General features: G+C 38.4%; 1 protein-coding gene across 1 annotated transcript in view; it reads left to right on the plus strand.

Annotated features, from left to right (window-relative positions):
* The window catches only part of LPCAT1 (lysophosphatidylcholine acyltransferase 1), a 70,247-nt gene extending 45,295 nt beyond the window's left edge, over positions 1–24,952 (plus strand). The window contains exons 10-14 of the mRNA XM_076330197.1: positions 819–944; positions 7,906–8,059; positions 8,952–9,050; positions 13,455–13,593; positions 18,911–24,952. Of these exons, the coding sequence (XP_076186312.1) occupies positions 819–944; positions 7,906–8,059; positions 8,952–9,050; positions 13,455–13,593; positions 18,911–19,095 (703 nt within the window). The 3' untranslated portion in view covers positions 19,096–24,952. The remainder of the gene's footprint in view (positions 1–818; positions 945–7,905; positions 8,060–8,951; positions 9,051–13,454; positions 13,594–18,910) is intronic.
* Positions 24,953–25,425: the final 473 nt, after the last annotated feature.

The raw sequence follows: 25,425 nt of genomic DNA on the forward strand, positions 1-25,425 counted from the left end.
CATGGCAGATGAGTAACTCATATGGAGCAGTGTTCGCTTTCTAAATTTTGTCTCATGTTTGTCCACTGAATTCTTAAAGGCCTCTTCCAAACCGAAGTGTCTTTCTCTCAACTTTGGCACAGCAAATGCAGTGCAACTACAATATCAGGATTTCCTTGAAGTTATCTTTTGGTGCTGCTATTACTACAGAGCGTCAAGTTAGAAGTAAAGCAAAAATGAGTACTTAATTATTTGGCATATAAAAACTTGGGAGTATTTTTTCTTCTACCTTTCTTATCTCATACACTTAAATAACTTGTGTTTGCTTGGAGTTTTAACTCTGCTTGCTTTTATACTTTATGTTCTAGCCATTCTTTATAGAGAAACATTGCCTGTTGTATAATTTTAATATTACCTGAAGGTAATAGTTGTTCTACTCAGGTGATTATTGATTTATTAATATGTTAGTGTAATAATAATGTAAATATTTAACATAATTATTAATAAATATGTAATTTTGTTCTAGTTTAATAATTTTGAAACCCTTGTTATTCACTTCTATGAAAATATTAAGGAATGTGAAAGTCTATGCACTGCCTAATTTTTCCCCTTGTGTTCTTTTATATTTTCATATACTTGTAAAGTCAAAATAGATGTTCTGCAATGGGTGGAGTACCATATTTCATTCTTTGTATGGGAACTTTCTTTTATGGGCTCTTCTTTATAGTTCTTCAGAATAGAGAGCATAATTGTTACAGGATTTCTTGCTATAAAAGAAAGTGATTCTGCTCATTTTTCTTAGATTATCTTGCTTACTGTGTTTCTTTGGTTTATTCAAGGGCGTTGGGAGTTTCAGTGACGGACTATACATTTGAAGACTGTCAGCTGGCTTTGGCTGAAGGACAACTTCGTCTGCCTTCAGACACGTGTCTTTTAGAATTTGCAAAGCTTGTGAGAAGCCTTGGGTGAGCATATACAATATTTATATGTAAGGTGCATCTTCATTATATATCTATGTTTATATACTTCTACCTTCATATAACAATATTGCATTTATGAATATGTATGGAATGTTGTCATAATACATTCAGGGAAACACTAATATAAAATTAAACCAATACCAATTCTCCATTTGCAAGCAGCACCCCTAGACCCTAATGAGTAGAGTAGGTTGTAAAATTCATATTTTCACAGTCTGACAAGTGAGCAGAGTGTGTCTGAAGTGTTCATTCCTGAACAAAACTAGAAGACACCTCCTGAAGAGGGTCAGGAATACTGTGGGATTCCTAATATTTGATACAGTTAAGAGTCAATTGCCCTTTCCTGTGACATCTATGAAGGGAGAACAGTGCTGCCATAGCAGTCTTGTGACTGGATTAACATTATAATAGTGAGGGCAGAGGGGTCACCCTTTCGCAAGAAGCACAAAGTAGTGGTTGATCTTTTGAGTAGGTTACTGCTAGATGGACTTTCTAATGAAACTGTAGCTTAGTATATACAGTGTGGCTCTTCTCTCTTCCAATAGCTTCAGTTCCCTCTGGCTTTACCTTTTAGAAAAGCTTAAGCAAACAGTGAAAAAATTCACATAAACCAAGTAGTAGAACTTGTTGCTGCTGTTTTCCAATTTTTCTCCTGCTTCGCCTCTCACCGTATTGAACAACCACAAACTAAATTTACAGCCTCATCCTATTAATTGCTTTAATATACAAACACTCTCTTCCATTTTTTTCTCCTCACCTGAAAGTATAGAGCATAGTTTCCTGTTTCCATTCTGTATTTTATTTCCTTTGATTAATTTTTCCTTCATCTTCCAGCTTGTGTACATAAATGAAAAAAAAAGAAGAGAAAGATCTATTGGAGAATAAGGAATGTAGGACAGCATACACTATGCATTCAGATGACAAGCATATATTAATTCATTGTCGGGACCTCCACCTGAAAAGACTTCCAGTAGGATAGAAAAGACTTCTAAGGGGAAAAAAAGATTCTTGCTTTGTTCCAAAGGCTCTGAATTTACAGTACTAAGAAAAAAAAGAAAAAAAAAAAAAACAAAACACCAAAAAAAACCCAACCCAAAAACCCACTCATGTCTCTTATTATGCAGTTGATAATCCCGGGATTCAGTTTAATCCTCTTGTTAAATTGTCTGGCTTCTGTCTGCTCAATTTAAAGCTGTTCTTTCAAATTATGCTTTTCTGGGTTTTTGTTTTGGCCTCTAAAACAATTACGTGCATTTGTGAGTGAGGTTCCCCACAACCCAAAAGTTCTCTGTCTGGTTTGAGTAATTGTACATTGGTGAAATATTATCCTGCCTTGGTTTGGATATGTGCCAGTAAGAAGGCTATTACGATGGTATTTTTCTGGCACAATTGGATGAAGATTGTAATATGACTTCATCTCTAATGCATGTTGGATGGCGATGCAGTCATTTTGCTGTTTATTCAAAGGTTTTGAGGCCAGGGAGGCATTAAGATCATCTGGTCACATCCCTAAATAACTGGAACAGTAAATTTTATCCAATGGATTTTGCATCCAGTCTTAATACTTGTTTTTGAGCAGTAACATACCTTAAAGGTAACATCCAGTTTTAAATGCAAGATTTTTATAGTAAGGCAAATCCAGACTTGTTTTTGGTTTAGATTCTCTGAAATCAAGTTATACCTCAGTTTGCTACACTGGAGAGTTATTTCTGTTCACGTTATGTATCTACAGGATTCATTAACATTGTCTGTAAAATTTGCTTAGTCTGTGCTCGGCTGGATAAGATCCAATCCAGAAGCCATGCAGCCACAGCAGCAAGTTCTCATGCTTCATCTAATGAAGAGCTTGGGCTCTGTTAACACAGCTATACAGCTGCCAGGTCACAGCTGGCTGAAACTCAGCCGCCTCATACTGAACTCTGTGGTAAAATGACTGCTGTATCAATGAGATCAATTGATCATAGTTCCATCTTCTCAAATTCTGCATTCGTTAGTCCTCAAGCAGTTATGCTTCTGTTGAGCCTGATAATCTATGTCTGACCAATGAGCTGATTACTAAGCTATATGCACTCTTTATTGTAGGTTTCCTACATTGTAAATTCTCTGCTTCATTTGATGATTTATTCCACAATTAATTACCCCACTGTTTAAAGTGATTCTCTGTCTGTACTTTGACTGGATCTATTACCATGTTCTAGACACTGAAGCTTGCTTGGATTTTGTGCCTTATTAAACACCTTTTCAGATATCTTCTCCTTCAGAAAGTATTAATACAGTATAATTAAGTCTTATCTCCATCTTTTTGAGATACTTTTGTATGAGCTGCTTTAGGGTAGTTGCCTGCAGAGACATCCTTAAGTTCTGATTTGAATTGATTTGTTCCTATTGTCTCAAACTTCTGTTCATTCTAATTCCTGCATTCACTTTGTCCATGAACTAGAAGGGCCTTCTAGCCGTAATTGTTGTTCCCCTTTCTTATGGAACCGTGGCTTTTAGGCCATCAGTACCTCCTTAGAGAATTCCCAGTTTTCAGTCAAATGATTTTCTAATTTTTTTAGTTGTTATTATTCTCAGTTTTAATTGTTTTATTTTCTGAAAATTAGAGATCTCTCTCTTCTCTTTAAAAAAAAAAAAAAGAAGAAAAAAGCCAAATGTAGCACATATTGCAATCCAAAGTTGAAATTTTTTAGCGACTGTGCTCTGCTTGCTGTTAGATGAGGCTTATAAAGTCAGGTCTTGATATAACCTGAAATTTTGCTCAAGTAATTCTAGTTGTCCAGGCCTTTTGCATCTTTTTTTTTTTGGGGTGGGGGGTGGGGGGAAGTATTGATAGCCTCATCAAACTTCTAGCCAGATTAAGGATCATCTGTTTGCTTATCCTGTGCTTGATTTTTTTTTTTTAACTGATCTCTTTTCTCTTGCTTTCTGCCTACCTTTCAATTTTTAACATTCAGTACTCTGCTACTGCATTGTTTACTTTATTGCTTCCTGGTTGTTTTTTCCCAAATCTTTCACTTTTAAAACCCCAGGTATGATTTGGAACATCTAGCAAGGGTGGATGTCTCTCACATCCTTCTGTTTTAGTCACTGTTTTCTACTTCCTGATTTTTCTTACTCATTTGAAGTCTTTTTGGCAAATATTCTTTAAAAATTAAGATTTTTCGTCTATTTTTTCTAATTTTTTTGAAGGCTAGGTAGCACTGATACTTGTACAAGATGGCACATCTTCTTTTCCAGTATGGTAGTTGGCTTCCACTTTGTGCATCAGAAAGTAATAAGTATAGAGAGTACAGCAAGAACATAACATGGTGTCATGGTGAATGTGCATTTTATTACTGGGATACGTGTGGCACAAGACCCTTTGTTTTGGCAGGTTCTTGATCTGGTGTATGCTATTTAGTACCTAGACTCTGAGGTTCTTTGTACTTTTCACTGAAACATACATACCCATGTGATGGGTACTAGTGATGTCTGCCCTGGAAGACTGTTCTACAACCTTAGCAAGCCTGCAGGGTTTACCTCCTTACACACTCCCTGGCCCTGGTGAAACTCAATGTTAGTAAGCCTACATGTGTTGAATCAATTCTGCTGCCTCTTAAAAGCCACAGTATTTTGGTAAGAATGACCTGAATTAAACAGCGGTTCCATTTTGACCGCTACTCTCCAGTATTATCTCATCCAGTTGGCCACAAGGATCCTACTAGGCAGTGCCCCTATAGGCTCGTAAGATCTGCAAGGAGGAGATAATTACCTCAAAGGCCTGGTGCCTGTCTATTCTTGCTCAGCAGCCTTTACCATCCAGACTACAATGCAAACTTCTGCTGTCCACGTGTGCCTGAAATGGTGGTCCAGACTGTGGGTAGAGTTTTGCATCCCCAAAGTAATAACCCCTCACAGCTAACTAACAGTGCCATGACTTCAGAGTGTTCAGACATCATCCGTAACAAGAAAAAAACCTCTGGAGGATGTTGTCCATCTGCATTCATGATAAAAGCAATATTGTCCGTTACAGGAGGTGATCATGGATCAGGCTTAACATAGCAACTACCAACCGTGATAGCCCCTGCCTTGTGGATCAAGGCAGGGTGTGCCAGAGTATTCGGAAGGTCAGTTTTGCAGCTGTTCAGTATCCTTTCTCCATTATGACAAGAAGTTGCACAGAAGTACATCAGCAGACATAAAACTGAATGTATTGTGCTTTTCTGGCTTAGGGTATGTTTCTGTGAGCTTGCAGTTTACAGTAGCTAGCTACAAGATCCAGCTGTTCTTATGCAACTTCCAGCTCTGTGAGACACTAGAAAGTTTTTGGCAGGTTCCCAGCATGCAAGAAAGGAGTTTGTTTTCAAATAGTCAAATGCGGCTAAAACTAGCTTTAAGGAGGTAAGACATCTCACTTGCTAAAAATAGTGGTAATTGTGCTGAAAATATCCTACCTTCAGGGATCTGGGTTTCCTTGTGAAGTCTGCTGTGAAGGATTTAATGTTCAGAGCTGTTAATCTTGAAAAACGTCCTTTCCATCTTCAGGGACTCGGGAATGACTTTTTGTTCCCTTTAGCGCACACTGGCCTGAAAAACGAAGCAAAACAACAGCAAATAATATTATGTATCGTAAAGCCTAGATCCTGCATGGAAGCCATTAGGCAAACAAGCATGATTTCATGAGCAAAGACATCCACTGTTGGCTTTCTAGCTTTTATAGCCTCCATTGGGATAAAAGTAACAATTTTAAAGGAATTGGGACTTCAAACCATTTCATATTGGTTTAGAACCTATTATGGGATTTGGAACACTTGCTTTCAAAAGACTTCAGCATAGTAGGTCATGGTCATCCATGCATCAATTACTTTCTGATTCTGAAGGTGCTAGAGGGAAGTGAGCCCACCTTGGATTACCAGAAGTACAATGCAGTCATACTCAAGCTGAAGCAATAAGTTTGCCTCACTGATCCACATACTCTTTTTGAGACTGGCTCACATCCCTTTCTACATTTACAAAAGCCAAACCACAAGATGTCTGTAAGATTCATCGTAAGCCATGCTACTTTCCGTACAAGGTTTTGCCTTCAAACTTTTTTAGCTTTTCGGACTTAATTGACTGGTGAAGAGGAGGTCTCACAAGCCTCGAATAGTACTCACCAAACGAGTGAGTACTCGCTCATACAGTACAACTCCCTCGGCTCTAGAAGGTGAATTTTGAGTCAATTCATTGCAAATCAAATCTCTCTGATTTAGAGACAGATGTTAGACTGCATATTCTGTGTCAGCGGTGGCTTATCTCAAGGGAGGATTCAGATGCCAGCTGTCCTCATCCTACAGTTAAAATCCATTTCTGCTACTACAGTGGGGATGTATTATCTGTGAACACTTCTTATATGTAATCCTGCATGTGAGAAGCTGAGTTCTGTGTGCATCTCAAATCCTCCATGGATTCCTTTGTTCCTGCTACTTTTCTACTTGATCATGGAAAATGAATGTTTGCAGAGGAGTGTTTCGCTGCTCTTTTTATACTGTCTAGGACTAAAACTTAAGATAGGTGCTTTAATGTCAGGATGGAGAACATACGAATGTTCTGTAGGGGCCATGGGTCTCTGGAAGAATTCTTGCATGTTCAGGTCTTATAATTCCGAAATACAGGGCTTGGCGTTGTTTAGTTAGTACATTTTTGGTAAGTCAGTCTAGGTAATGGCAGACAGCATAGTAATTGTGTTTTTACTTAAAAGCAGTAATTTTTAGGAAGGGTCATTTCAGCAAGCGATCAAGGTCTGGAGCTGACATACCAGATAATCTTCCTATCAGAAATGCTCTTACCGTTTTTCAGAAGCTTCTGAGAATGCTGGTATTAAGTATTTTATTCATTCTTGTCACTGAGCGGAAGCTGCTGAGGAGTCCCAGCTGCAGTCTGGGAACAATTCTGGTGTGAGCTTGTGAGTTCTGTAAATAACTGCTTTTCCTTGTCTGCAGCAGCAAACAGCAAAACAGACAACTGCAGAAGAATATTGTAGTAGACTTTATTGGCTTCTTTTGTCTTCAGACTGGAAAGTTGGGACGCCCACGTTACCCTAAATCAGTTCAGAGGAAACCTGCTGATCAAGATTTGGTTGATGTTGTATTAGGGAGGGAATTTACTTTTCCTCACATACCTGCAGCACCATTTATTACATTCATAGCAAGACTTTTTTTCGCGAAGCAAAAACAGGAAGCTTGACTTAGCCAAAAAAAAAAAAAAACCCCAAACAAACAAAAAACCAAACAAAAACCAAAAAAAACAACCACCATGCAGTACATATCTGCATAAATATAAGGCTGTTCATTCATCAGTCAAAATCTGGTTTTGCAGTCAGGACTGAGGGAATTTCTGTAGCGGTATTAACTGCTATAACTTCGTTTGGGTCACCTCGTAATGGTGTCCAACTCCAGACTGAATGTGAAAAATGAGGACTGACAAACAGGATTAACAGTATAATCGCTATTATGTAATCCCTGATTTCTTTTAGGCAAGATGCATCAGGTCTTCCCTGGTCAGTGACATTAGTAAATTTGGAAACGTAATTGGTTTATGTTGCTGTCCCACAATACAGCCATATTCAGGTGACCTAAATCCCACCTAGTTCTCTATGCCTGGTATTTATTAGCTAGTTCTAGACTGTGTTTCTTGTTCATGTTGAACTGCTTACCATATGGTTTATAATCACGGTACAATAAAGGACACAAGTTTATGACCAGGGTTCCTAAGCCCTTGCAGTAATTTCTAAAACGGTTCAAGAACTAATGGGAGCCTAAAAATTACAGGAATACATTATTTTATAATAAAGTTGCTTAGCAATTCTGATTCCAGATTTTGTAATGTTTTAGATGATTATCATCCATTGCTTCATTTGGTATATTGACATTTGTATTGTTAAAACTGGGTTTCTTTTTAAAATGTGCAAAAATAATATGCTTTCTAGGCTGAAGCCAGAAACACTTGAAGGTGATCTCAATAGATATGCTGCAAGTGCCATGAAAATGAAAAACGAGAAGGTTGATCTTAAAGAATTTTCAGCATACTTGGAATTTCCAGTTTCTCACACATTAGAAAGTATGTTTGCACTTTTTGATGAGGTAAGAAACAACATCATGTTTAAAAATTGTACTACTTTTGGTAAACTCTGTTTTAGCCTAATTCTGTTCCAGTTGCATTCACTGAGGTCTGATTTGGGCCAGTGCTAAGTGCTTTTGAGCACTTCACCGCAGTATTTGCCTACTGCAGTTCCCTTTCAGCAAGGTAAGAGCACCTATCATCAACTAAATAAAGCATTCATTCAGGTAGAAGTTAAAAGGAACATCAGTTGGACAAAACCGATTTTCTTTCTAGATGCAAAATATGAAGAGGAAGAAAGAGGGGTTCAGGCTCAACCTCTGCTGCTGCTTGTTGCAACTGAATGCAATGCCTGTTAGCTGATATTTCACTTACTTGTAAATAAATCACTTGTTCTCCTAGGATGCCTGAAACCTGAAGGACCTAGGAACTTGGCAAATGAGCCGGTTTTTCATTCTTCTGGCAATCATTCAGAACGCGGAAATGACTATTATCTTTGTCTGGATGTGGTGCTGTTTGGACCAGGAGCTGGATATGTCCACAGTGTTCTCTCTTAGACCAAAGAGCAGATGTCATGTATTCAGGGCTTAAATTAGGCTATCTTGCCCTCTGGTTTTCCAGTTTTAATTTCAACGTAGTAATTCAGATGGTTTAACATAAAAATCTTAAATATGCAAGTGAAGGGTGACAGTAGCAGCACTGTCTTCCAAGAATCTTTGAATTATGACTTCTGACTGAGATTCTGAAAAGGGCCTGCAGAGCTTTGATCTGACGTAATTCCATTTCAGTGAGACTTTTTTTGCAGTGGCATATGTAATGATCTTTCTGAATATTCTGCATCTTTAGCAACTGTTAGTTATCTATGAAAGTTCTCAGCCAAATTGCAGTATTACGAGGTGAGGTTTTCCTTCACAGAATGAAGATGGCATAATTGACGTTCGGGAATTTGTCATTGCTCTGTCAGTTGTCTGTAAGCCATCCAAAACTCTGGAAACAATTAAGTTGGCATTTCAGGTAAGCAGCATTTTCTTCCTCTATGTAGTTTACTTATTTTTAGAAATTATTAATACTGCCATTAGGCTTAACAGAAGCTTGTTTCACATGCCTTTTTAATACTTAATTACATTTTAAAACAACATTAACGGAAAGTTAGATTAAGAGGTCATGTTCAGAGGGAATGCACTACAAGTTTAAGTTGTGTAAAATTATGGAAGTTTGCAATTTGAAATTGTTCATTGTGGAACTCTGGTAGAATCGTTTTTAGCACCTTGAGTCTCAAACCTGAAGTCCTTTGTATTGATTCCTCTAAACTAAAGGCTAATGAGTTGTGCTTACTACTTTTATAATGTTTCAATCAAATCGTATTTTTCAAGTTAATAAAATATTTTTAAACTTTTCCTGCATGTTAATAGAGATTATTTTTTTTTTTTACCCCCTTTATCTTCTTGATAAGATTTTCTTCCCTCTTAGTCTTACAATGTTTCTGTGTTGGTCCTGCAATCTCTGCCCGGAGTTTATGCTTCCCTGATCTTGTTCTAGCCTCAGTGGATTGTTGTAGCATCAGCATAGATGGTTAATGCAGGCTTTTTGGGAAAGTGACAGCAGCAATACTTAATGTTTGCCGTTCCGGTGGGTTTGTCTGACACCTTGAGTTATTACTTTTTAATTAAATTCTTTAATATTGCTATTTCAACACGCAAACTCTGCTGTATCTTGCATCATCTTTTCCCTTTGCTTTGAACTTACGTGGTCTTTAGTGTTACTGAAACTGAAGAGTGCTAACTCTTGATGCTGTCTTCACTAGTGAATGCATGGAGTTGAGAACATTCAGTTGCATGGTACTACATGGCAGCCTTATTTTCTGAGTAGTTGTTTTCAGGTTCTTCAGCATACCTGTATTATTCTCTTAACTATGTTTTGCTAAAGAAATGAGGCTCCTGTAAATGTTTAGTGTTCATATCTATCATTCTTACCCTTTGGCCAGTATCAAACAAATTTGACAAAGGAGGAAGGAACAAAAGTATTTAGTTCCTACAAATATTGGGGGAAATCTGCCTCTAATAGCTTCTGTTACTGCTACTTCTGAGGGAAAATCAGAATGGTCTCTGCCCTTCCTTACTCCATTTGATCTGTACAATGGCATAGAGAAATGGTCTGGTGCTGTTTGGTCAGCTCTGTGTCTTCATACTAAAATGAACAAGCTTAAAATAAAACTGAACGTGGCTTTTGGGCAGTATTTCAGTGAAATTTAGCTGTCATGATGCATCATGTGCAACATACTTTTACTGTTTTAGAGGAAGAAAAGCTCAGATTGGGCAGTTATTTTCTTTTTGGAAGCACCTAAATTTAATAGAACTGTTTCTTAAAAAATTCTGTTCTTCACTATCTGCTCTATTCTTCAACTCATAATATTTATCTTGAGTTCCCTGGTTAATTGCAAAATATAAAGTTAAGTGTAGAACTGCAAAGAAGTTCTATGCACGTATGTTGTGGTTTAACCCCAACCGGCAACTAAGCCCCACACAGCCGCTCGCTCACTCCCCCTTGGTGGGATGGGGGAGAGAATCAGAAGAGTAAAAGTGAGAAAACTCGTGGGTTGAGATAAAGGCAGTTTAATAGGTAAAGCAAAAGCGGCGCACGCAAGCAAAGCAAAACAAGGAATTCATTCACTCCTTCCCATGGGCAGGCAGGTGTTCAGCCATCTCCAGGAAAGCAGGGCTCCATCACGCGTAACTGTGACTTGGGAAGACAAACGCTATCACTCCAAACATCCCCCCCTTCCTTCTTCTTCCCCCAGCTTTATATGCTGAGCATGACGTCACACGGTATGGAATATCCCTTTGGTCAGTTGGGGTCAGCTGTCCCGGCTGTGCCCCCTCCCAACTTCTTGTGCCCCCCCAGCCTACTCGCTGGTGGGGTGGGGTGAGAAGCAGAAAAGGCCTTGACTCTGTGCAAGCACTGCTCAGCAGTAACGAAAACATCCCTGTGTTATCAACACTGTTTCCAGCACAAATCCAAAACACAGCCCCGTACGAGCTACTATGAAGAAAATTAACTCTACCCCAGCCAAAACCAGCACAATGTATTAAGAAGAGGAAGCACTCAGCAAGGGGAAGCAAGTATGGCTCATTTTATCCTGCTAGTGATGATTGGAAGGGTTAAAAGTCTCGAGCTGAGGAAATTTTGTACACAGTATTCTAGAAAAAAGGGAGAGGGAACCTTTTTTTTTTTAATCCTTTCTTCCCCCCTGTCCTGGGTTCATGTACAGTAAGATACTCACACAGCTTATTGGGAGTCATTGAAGGATCTAGCCAGTTCGTGAATGTGTGCCTTTGAACAGGTGCTGTCCTCTGCCATGTGCTACTTTTTGCAAAGCACTTTGTCATTTGTTTTCAGGGATAAAGTGCAACATCTCATGTAGCTGAACAAGTTCTCAAAGTGCAAGTGTTTAGTATATGGCCGAAGAACTTGAAAAATAGGAGTTACTGAGCCACCAGAGTTCTAAAGCAGTGGGCAATTAAAAGAGAAGGGGGGATTATGGCAATCAAGTGTAAGAGCAGCGCTCCAGTGTAAGTGCTACGCATCCTTCCTTCCTAATTGTTAAGGAAACTAAAGGGTGTTGTAAATCTTGCCAATACAATGCTTGTGAGCCTTCACCACCTGTGAAAATATAGCAGGTTTTATTAAACAAGTGTCTTGTCCTTGCCCCTACTCCTTGGGAAACAGTATGCAGGTTGGGTGCTAGGGAGGAAAAGGCAAGATTCCCGATTTGAGCATGAATGTTGTCTTCCACAGAACTTTTTATTTCACTGACTTTTTTTTTATTCCATTGAGGTGTGCTGTCTTGTGATAGCAACTTCTGCTTGTGTGAAAAATACATCCTTATGCCTGTTTTGTTCAATCTCAGTTCCCACCTTCTCAATGATGTAGAGAAACTAAAAGGAAGTTTCCAAAATAGCATTTTTTACATGGTTCAATATTTGCAGTGTTGTCATGCTTGAAAATGAGACAAGGTTGTTTCAAAAACTCTTCTGTCTCAATTTCCATTGCACAGGCAAATTGAGTTATTTTAGAAAGTTTAATGAAGCTGTATTTGTTACAGATGTTTTGAAGTACTCAGGTCCTTTTTTCAGTGGAAAATACTGTACATATACAAAGATAGAATGAGACTATGAACAATTATTTTTAGTTCTCAATCTCCTGTCAGTAGTAAAGCTAACTCTTTCTGTGAGGAAACTATTTGCTTCAGGACTTAAGAATATGCAAATTATTATTTTGTAGAATAAATATTTGCAGAAAATTATAGGCCCATCACTGTATGGGGTAGGATTCTCCTGATTAATACAACACCATTTAGATGTAGGCATTTTATGCAAACTGGTTGAATCGGTTGGATTTTGGTCAAAGGAATCTTGAGTTTTACATCTGACCAAGTGGAAACGGTATCTGCTTTAGGCTGACCTAAATACATCTCCTGATGCCACAGACTCTATTGGAGTTTGAACACGTAGCTCAGTGGACTAAAAAGTATTCTCAGTTACATATCTGCAAAACATGTTAGTGTTTGTCCTGGTTTCGGCTGGGATACAGTTAACTTTCTTCCTAGTAGCTGGTACAGTGCTCTGTTTTGGATTTAGGATGAGAACAATGTTGATAACACACTGATCTTTTAGTTGTTGCTAGGCAGTGTTTATACTAAGTCAAGGACTTTTCAGCTTCTCATGCTCTACCAACTGAGAAGGCTTGGAGGTGCACAAGAAGCTGGGAGGGGGCACAGCCAGGACAGCTGACCCAAACTGGCCAAAGGGACATTCCATACCATGTGACGTCATGCTCAGTACATAAACTGGGGGAAAGCTGGCCGGGGGGGCCGCTGCTCAGGGACTGGCTGGGCATCGGTTGGCGGGTGGTGAGCAATTGCGTTGTGCATCACGTGCTTTGTATATTCTTTTATCATTATTGTTATTGTTGTTATTATTTTCCCTTCCTTTTCTGTCCTATTAAACTGTCTTCATCTCAACTCACAAATCTTACTTTTTTTTTATGTGATTCTCTCCCCCCCCCCCCCACTGGGGGGGGGGGGGGGGGGGGCAGTGACCGAATGGCTGTGTGGTGTTTAGCTGCCTGCCGGGTTAAACAGTCTTGTCTCTGAATATCACTGAAATTCCAGTGGTTAGGCATGTAAACATAGTTTTTTCTGAATATAGCAAGCTTTACTTTCTAAGCATACACAGGCGAACTAATAATCAATGCTATCTTTTACCTAGACTAATCAGAAATCCTTAGATCACATCAATCTGAGAGTTACAAGAATTTCCAATACCAAATTTTAATTCTGCATATCTTCTTAGTGTGGTGCTGTTTATAGGAGTTAGCATTCAGCTTTGCAATGATTTATCTTGCTGTCTTGATTCATAGCTGTACCAGTCAGAAAATGGAACTATAACAGAAGAGGATTTAGCTCATGTTCTGAAGACTGCCATGGGTGTGTCACAGATTGATGTTACACATCTTTTTAGAGCTGTAGATGAAGAAGAAAAAAGGGAGATTACATATGGTAAGTATTTTAAGTGGATCTGAACTGTCACAAAATGTCAAAGTTGTCTGAAATCATGTTGATATACAAACCAGTTATATTTTTATTAAACTTTACCTTTTTTTAGTTGACTTGTTGACTTTTATAATGATAAAAGCACTGCAGACAAAGTAAATTTACATTTTAAAAAAATATTTGAGTTTCACCTTTAATATCAAATGTCATGTTTACATGTTTTCAGAGGTTTTCCCTTCCACAGTAAGTCAGGCGATACCTGGATTAGCTCTTTCAGCATATTCTGTTCTGTGACTTCCATATATTTGAATGTGTATTTTTAAGAAAGCTATCTTAGCTCTGTCCTGTCATTTTCTCTCTTGTATCTGTTCCTCACTATTTCTGCCTTCCCAGAATATAGGGGGATATAAGACTTTCTACTCCTATAATAATTTCTCAGCCTGTTTGAAAATAAGTCACCGGGGGGGGGGGGGCAGGGGAGGGGTGGGTTGCGGAAATGAGGGGGTATTAACCGGGCTGCACAATATGTAGTCTGTAATGCAGGTGATGTGGAGGCGAGAAAGTTGCCTTTGAAAAATGGTGAGATCTGGGTGAATAGATTATGCTGGGAATCAAAGTACTTGTGTGTTACTTCAGATTCTTCATCTTTTATGCAGTAAGGTTCTAAATTTAGTTGTATCATTTAAGTATGATACATAAATAAATATGTATCTTACATACATACATAAGCCAACATATCACATATCTCTAGTAAAAGTGCTTATGGCATGCCCTGTTTTAGTGGTTTTCCTTCAGGAGAATCAGTATGTATTTAATTTATAAAAATCCTATGAATTAAGACATCAGTGTTAGTAAATCACAATTTCTACACTAGTAATTCCTATGTTTCAATCATACAATATGTATATAAAGCTTCAACTACAGAACTGTTTTAGAGTTATTGGCATGAGAATCATTGCCACTGCCCTCCCCTTTTTTCCTGACTGCTATGTCTTGCCTCCTTGATTCCTGCAGTACTATCCCTTTCCTTTCTGTACCTCTCATCTGTCATGTCCCCAGCATTTCCATGTCCATCCTATGTTATTGCCTTTTTCCTGCCTACCTCTGTTGCTCCTTGTTGTTCTCCCAACTCGTTTGGGCAGTGACTCAACTCTTCTTCCTCCCCACCCCCCTCACCAGCTTCAAAAATATCAGCACAGAATCTAAGCTGGTAATCCTAGCAGACCTCTAATTTTGGCACGCTTCATTGTTTGAGAATAGCTAAATTTTGAAATAGTGTACAAGTGAACTCAGACCAGTTCGTGTGAGTTACCAAAGAACTCATATTTTAATACCTATCTCTAATAGTACTTAGCTGCATTTGAATCTGCGCTTTACCCCTCAGTGGTCATGGTATATTCCCAGCACAAGAAAATCTGGACCGCTGACCCACAGCAGTGGCCACTGAAGTGCTTAGCTCTCATTTTCACCGTTTTATTTCCTGCAGTCAAGAGTAATCTTTTGTGAGGCTACACGAAGTAGGATGGTGTTTACATCACTTCTTTGAAACTCTGAAACTTTGCTTCTGACAGAAGTGCTCATTTTATAATATAAACATTGCACCAAGATTTTAACATATCCGAAAGCTTAATAGTAAATGTCCAATTTATTGTGGTAGAGAATTAGAAGATGAAAATAAACTTTCGGTATTGTATTTCTATCTTGAAAGTTCTTGCCGTAAGTATTCAGTCTCTTGTCTTTCCTGAGAATATGTGCAACTTTCCACATACTCAATTTGTTGCACTTAAATACTGAGGAAGGCAAAGCGGAAAATTTGCAAACTACACCTTTTCTGAAGGCATTGTCCAGACAAGTTCTGAGAAGTCAAAACTTTGGTGGAAGAGTACTGACATTACTTTGGATACACACAGCAGAGGGGTCTGCTCACAAGCTCCTTCTTTCTAGGGTGTTAGAATGTGAAGCAGGAATATTAAGCCTTCAGTCTTAATTGTAAGAACAAAAAGTAAAATATCCAAAGTATCAAAGCTAAATTGCTGCAAATATAGTAGAGTCCTTGCAGTCAGAGATTTCATCCCAAAGGAAAACCTCAGGTTGCAGGTAAACAGAATAACCAGTAGCAAAATTGAGATTTTTATAATTACATTGATAATGTTGGAGCTGAATTGTTAGAAGTCTGGATTTTTGTTGCATGTTTGAAAATACACAGATCTTTGGCAACTGTGTATTGTTTCAGTTCTCTTAAGCAGTGTGCTGTTGGCTTAACTGTTTAGATGCACCTTGATTCCAAAGCTCATCCCTTCGCTGTAATCTAGAGAGAGGCAAGATGTCTCAATCTTAAGACATGATTCTGGAGAATTTGAATAGGTTCTGTAGGTGGACATCGCAAATTCTAGGAAACTGTCCACCTGCTCTTGATAGACAAATAATGACTGTGAAAGTGTTCTGAAGACTCTGCCTTGCTTGCTGGTAAGAAGAAAGGGGGGATTGGCAGTATTGTGAATATCCTTATGGACAAATGTTCAGAGAAGGAGGAATTATTTGGTCTTTAAAATGTAGTATCCTTACCTATATTAACCACAGGATTATCCTATAAAGTTCTGTACACTAAAGTAATTTATAGCTGATGAGGAGGAGGTTCATGAACATACAGCTTCCATCAGGAGCATCAAGTAGTGGGAGGGTATTGCAAGGGCGGGAGAAAAACCTCTTGATGTTCTTGTAGTACATATGCATGCTTAATGCGAAAGTATAGACACCAGTCTTAAAAGAACTCCACTTTGGGTTCTTTCCTTCCTTTTGTCTCTTTCTTCTTAGTAGGGGCAGGAAGCAAAATTACTTTTTTTCCCAAGTAAATGACTAAGGTGATCTCTTTTCCTCCAGTCTAATGTTTCACAGTTGCTTTAAGCTTGAGCTCCAAGATGAGACCTGTGATTAGAAGCAATGCCGGAATAGCTCGTTCTTCCTACATCACCTTGTCTCACGTTTCTGATGAATGAGACAAATGGGATCCCAAGCACTTTTCTTTGGGCTCTGCTGTGTACAACTTTGATAAATATTCCTTAAGATCTTCAGGACTTGTTTCAGCAAGACCCAAAATGTCTACTTGCTCAGATCTATCAGAAACATTATCCTGTTTAATTCAGTCCTCCCTGGAATCTGAGGTTTTTCATTTGGATCCAGTACTGATAAAACATTGAGGGATGTATCCTGGTAGCATTGTCAGGATGCTGATCTGGATATAGACTATCTACTTCTGTGAACAACTGCTTCAAGGGATTTTCTGAATTTATTTTCTGAAAAGATACAGTAGCTTTTTGAAGAATTACTTAGAATGGCATCTACAGTAAATCTTCTAGTCTTCCCCATGCAAAAAGTATTATGCTTAATGTGATTGTAAGAGCATCTTTGGTACTGTCGGTTGAAATTTTTATACTTGTCTTACCTTAGTTGGGCTAACTATCAGAATGACCTTCCACAAAAAACCGCTATTTTTTCATGGTCGTTAATATGATGCGCACATCATACGTGTTGTTACAAAAAGGAATAGATCCTTGGGATGGGCTTAAAGCGTCCATGTGAAAAAAGGGAATGCTTTCATGTTCCTGCTGCAGGCCAGACCCAGTTAAGGCTGATAGGTGATTGCTCTTTCCTTGTTAGCTGCAGAAAAATAATGTACCCAGTTGGGTTCACTGAATGTACTTAACTGTGTTGATTCTGATGAATCAGTTTGCACTCAAGTGTTTCTAATATATTATTGCAACTACTACCACTGTTAAATATTTTAAATGTAAAAGAATGTTCTACGTTTCCTTGTTGGAAAAGGTCAGATGCATCACATTCTTTGCTATGAGATTATTTTAAAAAACAGTTGAACTTGCATTAAATATTATCGAAAGAAAAATTTTTGCTGTATGCATTTTCAAACATTTAAGATTTCCACCCCCCCCACTCCCCCCCGAAGACTTTATCATTTATATGATCAACCAGCCTGTTGTACATATGGGTTTTTCAATATAGATGATAGTGTTGGTTTTCATGGCCTGACTATCATCAGCTTTTGTTGAAGTTACAGGGTCCACGATACTTTAGATCCATACAAACTGTGGATGAAGGTTACTCACTTTTTTTGTTTGTGGAAGGATGAAGTTATGTTTATTGCATTCTCTCCACCTATCCCTTTGCAACAGTTCAGAGGCAGGGTTGACCTACAACTTCAGCGCCCCTGTGAGCCAGATGACATTCCCTTGACCTTTGCAATACTGAGAAAAACTTGCCGTCTCAAACAGAGAAGAGTGGTGGAGAGGGAAAGCTTTGGTAGTTCCCTTCTTCCACATCAGCCCAGTTGTACCAGGAGGAACTGGGCTTCACTCCTCTGAAAGGCTACTTGAGCTGTCATGTGCGCTGCACTCGCAGGAACTCACAGCATCGTCTGATCATGAGCTATTCTGGGATAACAGAGTGAATTTGAGTGGGCTGCGTGTGATACACTGCAGGTGACTGAGTTAGTGATAATGTTCGCATCCAGCTTCTTCCAGTGTCAGTTTACATTATAAGAATAGCTTCTTATGACTTGGATCCTGTACAGTATGTTGTGTTCAAATCATGTCTGAGTAAACAGTCATAAGGGCAAATTTTGACAAGGCTTCAATGCCTGATTTTTAACACAAAATGTAACTTCTTGATGTTAAGGATGCCCTGCTCCCCCAAGAGCTAATTTTGCTCTTTTTATTGTCTTATTAGTAGCTAACATTAAAATCAGGTTTTTTATAATGTGTTACAAATTAATTATCTTCCCACAATATTCTCTAAAATATTAGGAGTTTTGAAATGCTGAAACCTTGAAAGCGGAAGGCAGCAATGACAGCTGCTGTTAGGTTGAAGAGAATTATGAGTGCAAAGCATTAAAGGGCATGTTTGCAAAAGACTTCCCAGATTTTAAAAAATGACTACTCTTGCTGTTCGTTGTTCCTCAGCTGGAGTGCTTCTGCCCTTCCCCCAGTGAACAGTGGGATGCTATGTCAGGGCGTGTGGTGCTCCTCATGCATTTTAATGCAAATCTGAGCATGTTTACCCCTTCACCATACAAGCTAAGCTCTGATCTGAAGTGTTTTAAGAGGGCTTAGATAACTCTTTGTGGTATCTCGGCTCTGGGGATGTGGTAAACTTCTGCTGAAAAGCTAAAACAAGCTATGGGGATAGCATTATGTTAACTGCTGCTAATTTTCTCCAAAGTGATCATGTGATTATATATGTGTAAGTATTCAAATTTAGCGTCCTTCTGTTTCAAAGAGCTGATTCTGTGTAACAACAATTTTTTTTTTAGATGACTTCTACAGATTTGCTGAATTGCACCCACACTTTGCAGAAGACTATCTCTATGCTGATCAGATGGGAGCTGAGAGTGGCTTGGAGACTTCATCTCTTTCTGCTCCTAATGGTATCTGTACTGACTTCAGCCCTGAAAACACCGAAGGCAAAAACAAGCCCCTGCAGAAGAAACTGAATTAACACTACAACTGTTACCTTCCTCTCCTGGTGAGAGGATTGTCTTTTCTTGGGATTTTCATAAGTCACTCCAACTATACAGCAAATACCAGTTTTGTGTGTTAAAGTTCTACCTTAATACCGTTCTTTGAATCATATGTGCTATATTTAACAACATGTTCGAGGTTACTTTGGGGAAGGTGTTTTTATTTTTTTCAAAAAGGTCTTTGAAAGGCAAAAATGTGAATGTGCTTCATTATTAATGTTCATATTTAAAAGGAAGCGGCACACTTATTTATATTCCCTTGGCTAGTTTCATGTACAAAGTGTCGCACAAACTGTGCATGTATAAAGAAACTGTAGCTACTATGGTGTTAAGTGCACTTTGGTGATTAGTGTTTTCCCTAGTTATGGGGATGTTTATTTGGGGCCAAACTTTGCTGTCCATATTTGCATAGTCAGTCTTGTTGATTTCAGTGGGATTATTCTCTTGAGCAAGGCAAGCACATTTTGGCCCTTTGTTTTGGTTTCAGTGAACAGTTTGGAAATGATAATGCAAAAACTTGCTAAGGATTACTTTTTATTTTTATTGTTGAATGACAAAATTGCTTCTCTTTCAGTCTGTTCCATGGTAGAATGAAAAGGAAAGGCTCCTTATCCCTCACCCCAACACTTTTCTACTGTAATCTTCGGATGTAATTAAACATGAATTTTTTCCAAACTGACATGCCACATACTGTTTGCAAATACGTGACAGAACTGCTTGTGCTTTTCTCTTATAATCAATTCAGATCATGTCCACCCAACATTTAAATGGGAGACGTTTACACAATTGTATTTGATCTAGATTTATCAGGAATCACAGGTTTCTTTTGTAGCAAGCCTGTATATACAGATAACTTAGCATGGAACACACTATGAAAACTTTGTTGTATCAGCACAAGTTTGAAAAGGTTGCAGTTACTTCAGAGGCCAAGCCAGCAACAAGTTGCAGAACATCCTGAAAAAAGGCTAGTTAAATCTCGATAGCAACAGTACATATACTGCATATAATGTATATGAAGCTTAAAATAGTTTAGAACTGTTAAAAAAACAACAACAACAACACCTAAAACACTTGTATTAGTAAAGTTTCTTATCTTTCCTTTTGTAAAGCCAGATGCCTTAATTACCAATGGAGGTCTCAGAGAAAAATCTAAATTATTATAAAACCACAGAGCTTCACTGATTAGGAAATGTGACAAAAGCCTCAAGGAGTAGGAAGGAGGACCCTGTCACAAAACAACTCTGATGGCAACTCTACTTCCAAACAAAAAAAACCCTTTCAGATAATTTCTGTGACTAATTTTGTAGGGCTGCGCTAAAATATGATGGTTTTGTGATTGGAAACCTGCTGTTGAGATTTGAGTCTTTCACATGTTAGAGTAATTTAAAACTAGATTTGATAGAATTTAATAGAAAGAGTATGGGGAAATGCAGCCTACAGTAGACAGGCCCTTAAACAAATGCCACATTGCGTGATGAAGAGGCACTGAAAGTCGTGTGCATCAGTGAGTTCAGTCCAGAGCTGCTGCTGAAGAAGGCCAGTGACTAGCACATTGTTTGCGTGGTGAGCAAGTTCTCTTGGTGGAAGAAACAAAAAAACAAAAAAAAAACAAAACAAAAAAAACCCAAACACAAACCACACTTAGAATTGCGATGCTCCCTCTTTTGTGAGATTGTTAAACAAGGTAGGGACGTAATAGGATGAATGATAGGGTAAAGTCCTGATCAGTCTGCATGGAAACATTGTTAGATCACACATAATGTCACAAAAGCTGAGATTAATTAATATAATTCAGGTGATTTTAGCAACTGTAGAATATAAGGCTATAATATTAGACTTGCCTCATAGTGACAGAAAAGCTGTCACTACAACTCCGGAATTTGAGGGCTGAGACCTGTAGCACATTGCATTACTGCAGCAATGTTTGTTACAACTCATCTATCAAACTCCGACTGCTGAAGTGTTTTAGTAGTTCCTTAAGTAGGCCTTTTAAAAGGCAGCCAACTGTGGAAGAGCTGGGTTGTGACAGTCAAGTTTCAGTGGCTTGCTGCAATGTCAGGGTAGAAGTGAAAGCTTCCTTTCCCCTTCACCAAACACTGACATGTAAATGCTTTCAATTAAAATATTACAGATTTTACAAACGCATTGTTTTATTTTAACTGGTGATATCAGCAGCCCCTAAATTTACAGGGAGACATATGAAGAAATTACTTCAGTTCTTTGCAACAATTTAACTTAATAGATCATCCTTACACAAAAAATGAAAGGGTGTGAAGGCATTTGACGTTTCTGATGAGCATTTTACTACTTTTATGTAATACTGCCATTCCTTGCCAGTAGAGCTCTTACAATATATAAAAATTCAGTCTGATGCAAGAGAGGCCCAGCCAAAGCTTTGCTATTCTGATACGGTTGAACAAGTACACTCTGTATTTTGAAAGTATTTAAAGTAACACAGAAAATCATGAAATCCAAGATATATATAAAGTGTCTTTTTTTTTTGCTTCATTTATATTTCTTCAAACATGATAAAACCTCACTAAAACCAAGCAAATGTTTAGGAGGTGCAAAGCATGTTTAAGCCTTATGGAGAAATTAGGTTGTACACTTAATTTTATCCCAATGAATTACACTATATGTTTCAATGCATTTATTGTAGCTAGAATAATCTTACTGTGATAAAAAGCAGCCAGGCCTCTGCGTGTGTTTGCTAATCCCACTCTGAAGGTATAACTCCTTGGGTCACAAAGGTTGAAAAGGAGACACGTGTGCAGTAAGGAAGTGATGCAACCTCTTTAGTGGCAAAGCTGCCGGAAGTAAGTGGTCAAGTTTTGTACGTAGCTGTTTTAATATTTTCATGCAAACTGAATAGGTTTGTTAGCTAGTTTAAGCATTGGGCTGGTGGGAATATGTTTTTAGTCATAATAGGTAGTAAACATTTGTCTGGAAGAGGGATTGTTGCACTTCAACATTTGCATAGCTTGATAAATTTTCTAAAGCGGGTTTATTCATTTATGAGTTCACTTACAAGGCCACCTTTGATATTGCCATTAAGTTATATTATCAAGCGGTAAGTACAGCTTTTCATGTTAACTGTTTTAGTCACATTCTGCTCTCTGCTCCTTCAAAAATGGTATTCTCATTTAAAAAAAAAAAAAGACTCAAGTTCTGCAACTTGTATTCTTTGAGCGCCACGTGCTGTAAATCCCATGATCTCAGAAAAACTATATAAGCACAGCTTTGCCTATATTATGGGACTGAACTAGAACGCAAAAAAAAATTCTGATAAAAACTCTGACCAAATCAGATCAATTTTCCTTTAGGTCAGAGCATGGGTTATACGACCTTCTGAAATGTGTTTTGCTTAATGTGAAGCCTCTGCTTTTTTCTAGCAGCACTGTTCATGAGTGTCCTAGCATTAAGAAATTACAAATACGTTGGCCAAGAGTTTTTCATTAGCAAAATTTAAGTTCGGCTCCTAAACTCATACTGAAGCACAGAAGTTCTCTGTGAACCAAGTACTTCAGATGGTTTGTTACTTTTTAGGTGTCTGAACTTCAGCTAATTTGGAAAACTTCAATTACCTAATTAATATGGCTAGATCCTTTGCAAAAAAGGAGGAAGAGTAGGTCCAGCAGTTCAAAATGGAAAGTAAGAATTTGTAATCAGTGCTATTGATAATTAAATTAATAATTAATCAGTCCAACAAAACCACAAGATCTGTTTCACAAATGAGCAGGAAGACTGAGATTGTCAATCAGGTAATTTTGCAGTCCCAGCTAGGTAGGAATTAAGCCAGCTGTTCTTTAGTCAGAGGATGATTTCTTGAAGGTACTGCAGCATTGTGTATCCAGGTAACGTCTAGGTCACTGGCAGTGCAGCCAGTGAGGTTTCATCTGCTCTCCCTGCCTTTTTCCTATGAAGACTGGAAAAAAGTATTCAAACCGTGACAGGAACCTTGTAAGACCTCCTTACAGGTAAAATCCTCCAGCACCACCTCAGAGGAACAAACGTGTTCGTTCTGTGCTATAGCTAAGGCAGTGAACTGGGTATACACCTTAGTCACCAACACATTGTGATCAAAACGTGCATAAATTATATAATATTGAGGTAAAACTACTGAGAGAATGCAGCAGCAAAGAGATCATCCATTAGATGTGCCTGGACTTGCATCTGTGAATATTTCCTGCATCTCATAGTGATCAAGTTAAGACGGTTTCTTTCCCTAGGAAACCTTTCCGGTTTATTTCAAGGTATTATTTATTTTGTCTTTTATGAGTGGAGGAATGATTTGGTTTGTAGAAAGTGGCTTCTTTTTCCCCCGGTGGTATGATGTGCTTTATCATGTGTAATGGGATTAAACTCAAGTGGGTGATACCAAGAGAGCAGAGTGTTTAAGAGGCTTATAAAACAGTGGGGTTAACATTTCTGTGAAATACGCTGAGGCCTTTTTTTGCAGCAGTTGACGCTCTGCCTAGATTGTCTTGCAAGCGTGTTAGGCAAAATAATTTTACTAGTTGTGTGATGCCAGCAGCTGCTTGTTCCATTTTCCTCTAGCAAAGTGGCAGAGCAGAGTACTCCTGTGCAGGCTAACTTCAGGAGGCCATCTGTAACCAGTAAAGACGTATTTGCAGTTTTCAAATGATCAGTCTCTGGGAATGGAAACAGTAGATCACCTTAGCACAGATTGCACCTGAGTAAGTTACTCCTGTTAATTAACTTATTTGTTGGGTTTTTTTTTTACCAACATAGTTGTCACGCTTCTTTATTCCAAGCTAAATTGCACAGGGCCATACGAACATCCCAGCTTATTTGAGTTAGCTTGGGGATCCCGAAAAAGGTGGCGTACGATAATCTGTGGAGGTAGCATTAAGCTTCAGTTCTTTCACTTTGACCAAAAAAATGTTAGAAGCAAGAGAAACGTCATAATGACTTGTAATTTTAATAATAATATCAAAATATTATTTGGATACTGTGAATGGGGTGTTATTTGAGATGCCAGTTCTGAGCCAGAGTGTCAGTTGGAGACAAATCAGGCTGAACTTCTGGTGCTGCACCAGCAAGTAGAAAAGGCCATCAAGGCTAGCGTGGCAGCAGAGCTTTCAATGTGCAGCTGGCCTTTTCCCACAGTAAAGAAGGATCTTTTCTGCCTCTTGGGCGGGTGAATTCACTCTTCTGTATCCCTAGCTCTTGCTTGCGCTGTCTGTTCGTTGTAGGTGTGTTGCAGCCTGAGGGAGACCTTGCTGCCTCCTAAGTGACATTCATGGACTTTTCTCCCTGAGCCCGTTAAGCGGCAGGTGAATTAAGGTCGTGTTCTGGTAATGCCACCCAAAACTAAGGGCCCGTGTACTGCTCCGGCTTGTGCCTGCCGTTAGGTAAAGGATTGCTTTTTCTTTTCCCACACTTCAGCGGTTGCAGGTGTGTCGAGGTGACAGCAGGTCTGAAAGAGCTTGAGATTCTTCTTGTTCCTATGAGCAATAAGAAATTAAATTTAGAAATGGAGTACAACGAAACCTTAAATCGGATTGACTTCTGACTCCCTATGTCACTTTCAGTGTGTGCCTGTTTACTTCCAAGTTCTGAATGCAGCATCTATAAATGTGATAGCAAACAAAGTCTCCTCGTGGATACTGGAGAAAGCTGAAGCTCAGACACTTTTCATCCTACCATGGTACTGGAAATGAAATTCATCTGACGATAGGTAATTTCTAAGTCTATGAACGTATATGGGGAAAACCCAAATACATGTCTTTTATTCACTATCCAGCATGAAGACAATTTTGTATTTTAAATGCTAAAGAAATAAACTTGTAAAGATCTTGTATGCCCTAAGTATATATTTTTGTCCTATGTTTTCTTTTATAATGAAGTTCAAGCAAAATATTTCTTATATTTCAGAAGGGAAGTTTAGGTTAGCCAGTGCTGTACTTTCCAGACTACAAAAGCAGTTTTTAAGTAAACATCTAAAAATGAAATTGTATTTTTAAATATGTGGATTAGAATTCCTTAAGTTAAAACATCTCTCCTTAGCAACTGTATATACTTAGACAAAAAGCGAACCCATTGCAGCTGCTTGTCTATATGGTCGTTTGTGTTTTGGTGATTTGTTTATATTGCTTTCTCAAATTGCTCTAAAGGTATTAAGAGCTCCGTGTTAATGTTAGAAATAGAAGTCAGAAGTAAATTTCTTTAGAAGTGGTAGATTTTGTTTCTTGGAGGAGGACCAAGACTAAGCATCTGCTAACCTTGTATTATGTGTTATACAACTTCAATGTTGCGGCATTGTGCTGAAAGTATTTGGCATCTGT

This window comes from Aptenodytes patagonicus, chromosome 2 (genome assembly GCF_965638725.1).
Source record: "Aptenodytes patagonicus chromosome 2, bAptPat1.pri.cur, whole genome shotgun sequence".
Lineage (NCBI taxonomy): Eukaryota > Metazoa > Chordata > Aves > Sphenisciformes > Spheniscidae > Aptenodytes > Aptenodytes patagonicus.